General features: G+C 35.8%; 1 protein-coding gene across 1 annotated transcript; it reads right to left on the bottom strand.

Annotated features, from left to right (window-relative positions):
• Nucleotides 1-5,331: 5,331 nt before the first annotated feature.
• On the bottom strand, nt 5,332-6,330 carry LOC145774991 (uncharacterized). Its single transcript, XM_082586234.1, has one exon. It carries the CDS (start codon nt 6,328-6,330, stop codon nt 5,332-5,334), a length of 999 nt encoding a protein of 332 aa, XP_082442360.1.
• Nucleotides 6,331-6,562: the final 232 nt, after the last annotated feature.

Below are 6,562 nucleotides of genomic sequence, written 5' to 3'. Positions count from 1 at the left end.
ACCAGAATGGACTCTTTTATGCCTCTTCAAACCATCCCTACATGCAAAGACTTTGTTGCAGACTCCACAATCCACATGTATAGGGCTTTTCACCAGAATGAATTTATGCATTTTCAAATCACCACTTCGTGCAAAACTCTTGTTTGTATGTATGACTTTTAACCAGAATGAACTCTTTTATGCATCTTCAAATGACTACTAGTACTATTATACATGCAAAGCATTTGTTGCAAACATCACATTTGTATGGCTTTTCACCAGAATGAAGTCTTTTATGCTTCTTCAAATCACCACTTCGTGCAAAGCATTTGTGGCAAACATCACATGTATATGGCTTTTCACCAGAATGAATTATTTTATGATTATTTCAATTACCACCATGTGCAAAGCATTTGTGGCAAACATCGCATTTGGGCATTTATATGGGTTTTCGCCAGAATGAATTTTTTTATGCATCATTAAATCACCACTTTGTGCAAAGCATTTGCGGCAAACACCGCATACATATGGCTTTGCACATGAAATGAATTAATTTATGATTCTTCAAATAACTACTACATGCAATAAATTTGTTACAAACATCACTTTCACACGGTTTTTTACCAGAATGAACTCTTTTATGCCTCTTCAAACCACCACTACGGCACTACATGCAAAGCATTTGCTGCAAACTCCACATGCATAAAGCTTTTCACCAGAATGAATGAATTTATGATTGTCCAAATCGCCACTCTATGCAAAACCCTTGTTTATATGACATCACATTTGTATGACTTTCAACCAGAATGAATTCTTTTATGCACCTTCAAATCACCATTTTGTGCAAGCATTTGTTGCAAACATCACATTTGTATGCCTTTTCACCAGAATGAACTCTTCTATGCATCCTCAAATCACTAGTTTGTACAAAGCATTTGTGGCAAACATCACACTTATATGGCTTTTCACCAGAATGTATTACTTTATGATTCTTCAAATTACTACTATGTGCAAAGCATTTGTGGCAAACATCGCATTTGTATGACTTTTCACCAGAATGAATTCTTATATGAGTCTTCAAATGACTATTTTGCCCAAAGCATTTGTTGCAAACATCACATTTGTATGGCTTTTCACCAGAATGAATTATTTTATGCTTCTTTAGATCACCACTATGTGCAAAGCATTTGTTGCAAACATCACATTTATATGGCTTTTCACCAGAATGAATTATTTTATGATTCTTCAAATAACCACTTTGTGCAAAGCATTTGTGGCAAACATCGCATACATATGGCTTTTCACCAGAATGAATTCTTTTATGCTTCTTCAAATCACCATTTTGTGCAAACCATTTGTTGCAAACATCACATTTGTCTGCCTTTTCACCAGAATGAATTATTTTATGATTCTTCAGATCACCACTATGTGCAAACCATTTGTTGCAAACATCACATTTGTACGGCTTTTCACCAGAATGAATTCTTTTATGCTTCTTTAAATCACCACTTTGTGCAAAGCATTTGTCGCAAAGATCACATTTGTACGGCTTTTCACCGGAATGAATTATTTTATGCTTCTTCAAATCACCACTTTGTGCAAACCATTTGGTGCAAACATCACATTTGTATGGCTTTTCACCAGAATGAATTCTTTTATTCTTCTTCAAATTTAATTTGTCACATTTGTCACACATGTCACATTTGTCACATATGATACATTTGTATGGCTTTGCTTCTGAATGAGCTCTTTCATGTTCTTTCAGATGTCCATGGTTTGAGAAACATTTGTCACATACATCACACTCATAAGAACCAAAATGAATTTCTTTGTGACTTGGTACAGGAGACTTTCTAGAAAACCTTTTATCACATTCAGGCGATTTGTTATCAGCAAAAATTGTTCCTTCATTTGTTTCAAAATCAACAACATCTTCCAATTTTACAACAATTCCCAGGTGGTAATTCATACTTTTTAAAAGGTTACAGCTTAAAAAGTACCACAAGTATACAATACATCTGAAAACAATTAAATCAAATATAGCTAATATTCACAAAACCCTTACAGCCTGTGTAAAAGGGGGATCAATAAAACAATAAAAATACATTGGAAATAACCTAACTTGATGAAGTTTGTATTGACTGTTTGGTGTTTGTATATTCCAATCAAAAATTTCTTAATTTTATTACTGAATATTCAATCGTAATTGTGGAATGATGCAAATGAAAACACAATAACTGTGCAAGAATTGAGGCAAGCTGACAACAATTGTAGATCTTCTAGTTTTTTTTTAGTGAAACTCCATACCTTGTGGCATTGTGATGGAGAGGGAAATGACATGGAGTCCTGAAAGATTGAAGTCAAAAGTTTGATGTTTTTGATCCAAAGTAACAACTCATTAGTAAAGAACACATTTCAGACAATTTTGCGGAGGGCCCAAAATGGTGCTTACATGACCCTGAGAATGCTACAAAATTTTGCTAACACAACATTTTCCTTTTAATATTATTGTTGTTATAGTTACTAACTCTTAACTCCAAAGCATTTTTTGCAGGGTTGAGAAAATTCCAAGGTTTTGTAAAAAAGCCCAACCCACCCGAGTTTTTTAAGAAAAATCTCTGACAGTTCTACTTTGCTGCCGGAACAGTTAACGAATGAGTTTGTATTTCAGTTGATCAAATTCGTACATTTTGATAAATTTTATACTGAGACAAAACATTTCAGTACTAGTACAGTACAATTTCAGTAGGCCATATCTTAAAACCTCTGATATAATTTTTTTGAAATTTTCATCCAAACCCTACACCAACTCTGAAAATTATTTTTCTCTTAAAAATGCTTTGTATTGTATGAACATTATTTTTTGTTTATAGCATTTAAAGTTCAAATATTGTTTTCTACCATGCTAAAACACGTTACACATGTTGCAGGAGAGCCGTAACCAATTTTTGTAGTGTTGATTTCATCGTAAAAGGCAGTAAAGCGGTCACTTCTATTTGTGCGCATGCGCAATAGCGTACGAAAATACAGATGTTCTGTATTGAACAAATATATACAGAGTAGAGTATCAAATTGAATTGATCTAGGATTTTGCAAAGCTTTTACCACACAAGTATGGCTTCGTAAGTAGATATCATTCTTGTAAAAGCAAAACTTCAAAATATTACATCACACATACAATAGAGCTAGGCGATATTGGTAAAATAATTTCGATACGATGTTACCAAAAATAAAACGATATTATCTAAGTTTCGATATTTTACGGCGAATCGCAAAGCACGGCTTTCTATAACTGCATGAAAAACATACTGAGCACTAGGGTGTTGCAGGCGCCCCTCAAAAAACTAAACTTTATCAAATTCACTTCTACTTTTTTTTTTATGTGCCTTTTAGTAAAAAAACACATTGTGTGCAATTTCAACAAGATTGGTTGAAAATTGAACTAGCAGATTTAATTTGAAGTTTTCAATGCTTAATTTCACTATTTTCAAGAAAAAATGTCAAACAATTTATAAACAACCTCAATCGTTAGCTCTTCATTCAGCAAATGCTTTCAAGTCATTAGTTATCACAACAATAACATTAAATTAAGTAAAGCGCTAGGTTAGCAAAATGTTGTGGCATACTTAGGGGTGTTCAATTTCGATTTTGATTAAGGTGATATTCGAAATTCGTTTTTTCGTATTGGACATATTCGAAATTATAGCCGCCCTTTCGGCTGCAGCGGTTGAAAGTAACGCAAGTGGCGCGAAATCTGTCTTGTCGCATTTTGCAAGCGAAAAAAGACTTCGACGCATGCGCATCGTCGATCACGTGACTATCACACGCTCTCGCGGGTCCAACGGCCAGTCCTGCACCAGGGATGCCAGGTTGGCATTTTTAATGACTAATTTCACAAATTTCTCAATAATGAAGATAGCTAGGTTGTGCAATAGCAGAAAGTGAAGGGTGAGCTTTGTCGCAGTTTTATCCATTTTTTACCGAATCCATAGGCGCCTAAGCCGTGGGGGCAGGGCTGTAGCCAGACTGCAGAGCAAGGGGGGGGGGGGCAACTTTTTTTAGGGGGGCCCGAAAAAATTTAAATGGGCAAAATCATTATAATTGTAGCTGTTGCTCGAGAATGTTGAGATTTTGCCAAGGGGGGGGTGAAATTTCTTCCAGGGGGCCCCTGGTCCCCGGCTGGCTGCGGGCCTGCGTGGGGGCAACTTTTTATGCTGTATTGATACATAAAACAATAGATGAACTAGCAGGAAAACACTTTTTGAATGCAAACCGCAACAGCTTCGCGATAAACAATCACTAGAACGAGTTGCGATGCTACAATCCAACACCAGACAACAAAATCTGTCATTTTTACATTGATTTAATGTCTGCAGACTTTGAATCAATCTAAAAATGACTGATTTACTGCCTGGGACATAGCAAAAATCTACCATTTTGTGTCGATTCAATGTCATCAGATGTTGAATGCACCCAAAAACAACATAATTTGCTACGTAGGCGGAGCGTGCGTTTAGCTTTATGCGCTTGCAAACATACTCAATGTCGCTTTCGGGTCGAAACCTCTGCACTCTGCCGTGAATCGCTTGCTGTGAAAATGAACTTGAAGTGTTTGGGATCCCAGCGACCTCGGCTTCAGCGGAGCGATCGCTTTCAGAAGCTGGACTGACCGCCACGAAACTGAGATCCCGACTGACGGGTCACCATGTCGATCAGCTTGTGTTCATAATCGCCAACATGGGCCTGGAGCTGTAGACGTTATTGTGTTCTTTTTTCGCAAATTTTCATGGCTTTTTTTCGCGTTTTCTAGCGAATTTTCATGTCGTTTCTTTCAATAAAATCACATTTTGCAGTTTGGTGAATAGTTGGAATATTCGAAATCGAAATTCGAAAATAAATTGAATTTCGAATATTCAAATAATCGAAATTGAACACCCCTATACATCACTCTCATAAGCATTAGAACCAAAATGAATTTCTTTGTGACTTTGTACAGCAGACTTTCTAGCAAACCTTTTATCACATTCAGGCGATTTGTTGTAAGCAAAGATAGTTCCTTCATTTGTTTTAAAATCAACAATATCTTCTAATTTCACAACAATTCCCCGGTAGTGATTCATATTTTTAAAAAGGTTGCAGCTTAAAAATTGCCACAAGTATTCATCTGAAAACAATAAAATAGTGTAAACAAAACAATAAATATACATTGGAAATAACCTAATTTGGCCGTCGCCCATTTGGCACGTCGCCCACTTGACTCGTCGCCTAAGGTGGCATCGCCCACTTTGTCTCGCCCAGTTGTCGTGTACCATTTGAAAACCACTTGTTGCGAACTCCGCATAATAACAGCTTTTAAAGAGTATGAATTCTTTTATGTTTCTTCAAAGTACTGCTTTCTGCAAAGCATTTGTTGCAAATACCACATTTATATGGTTTTTCACCAGAATGAACTCTCTTATGATTCTTCAATTGACCATTTCGCCCAAAGCAATTGTTGCAAACATCACATTTGTATGGCTTTTCACCAGAATGAACTATTTTATGATTCTTCAAATAACTACTACATGCAAACCATTTGTTGCAAACATCACATTTGTATGGCTTTTCACCAGAATGAATTCTTTTATGATTCTTCAAATGACCATTTCGCCCAAAGCATTTGTTGCAAACATCACATTTGTATGGCTTTTCACCAGAATGAACTCTTTTATGATTCTTCAAATGACCATTTCGTCCAAAGCATTTGTTGCAAACATCACATTTGTATGGCTTTTCACCAGAATGAACTCTTTTGTGCTTCTTTAAAACACAACTTTGTGTAAAGCCTTTGTTGCAAACATCACATGTATATGGCTTTTCACCAGAATGAACTCTTTTATGCTTCTTCAAATCACTACTTTGTGCAAAGCTATTTTTGCAAACATCACATTTGTAAGGCTTTTCACCAGAATGAATTCTTTTATGCACCTTCAAAGCACCACTCTGTGCAAAGCATTTGTTGCAAACATTACAATTGTATGGCTTTTCACCAGAATGAATTCTTTTATGCGTTGTCAAATTAGAATTCTTTGAAAAACATTTGTCACATATGGTACATTTGTATGGCTTTGCTTCTGAATGAGTTCTTTCATGTTCTTTCAAATGTCCATGGTTTGAGAAACATTTGTTACATACATCACACTCATAAGCATTAGAAACAAAATGAATTTCTTTGTGACTTTGCACAGCAGACTTTCTGGAAAACCTTTTATCACTATCAGGGGATTTGTTACCAGCAAAGATTGTCCCTTCATCTGTTTCAAAATCAACAACATCTTCTAATTTTACAACAATTCCCGGATGGTGATTCATATTTTTTAAAAGATTACAGCTTCAAAAGCACCACAAGTATACATCTGAAAACAATTAAACAGTTCAAGCAAAACAACAAACATGCACTGCTACTATTCGGCTAGTCCGATTGGGCTAGTCTGATTCGGCTGTTTCCCATTCTTGCATTTTATCTAGTGTTTACCTTTGAGTGCCTTCCCAAACAGCAAAATCCTTCATAATTTTACATTGATTCAACATCTGCAGACGTTGA

This window comes from Aplidium turbinatum, chromosome 1, assembly GCF_918807975.1.
Source record: "Aplidium turbinatum chromosome 1, kaAplTurb1.1, whole genome shotgun sequence".
Taxonomy (NCBI): domain Eukaryota; kingdom Metazoa; phylum Chordata; class Ascidiacea; order Aplousobranchia; family Polyclinidae; genus Aplidium; species Aplidium turbinatum.
The sequence above is the reverse complement of the archived record's forward strand: the minus strand, read 5'-3'. Positions and strand labels throughout refer to the sequence as shown.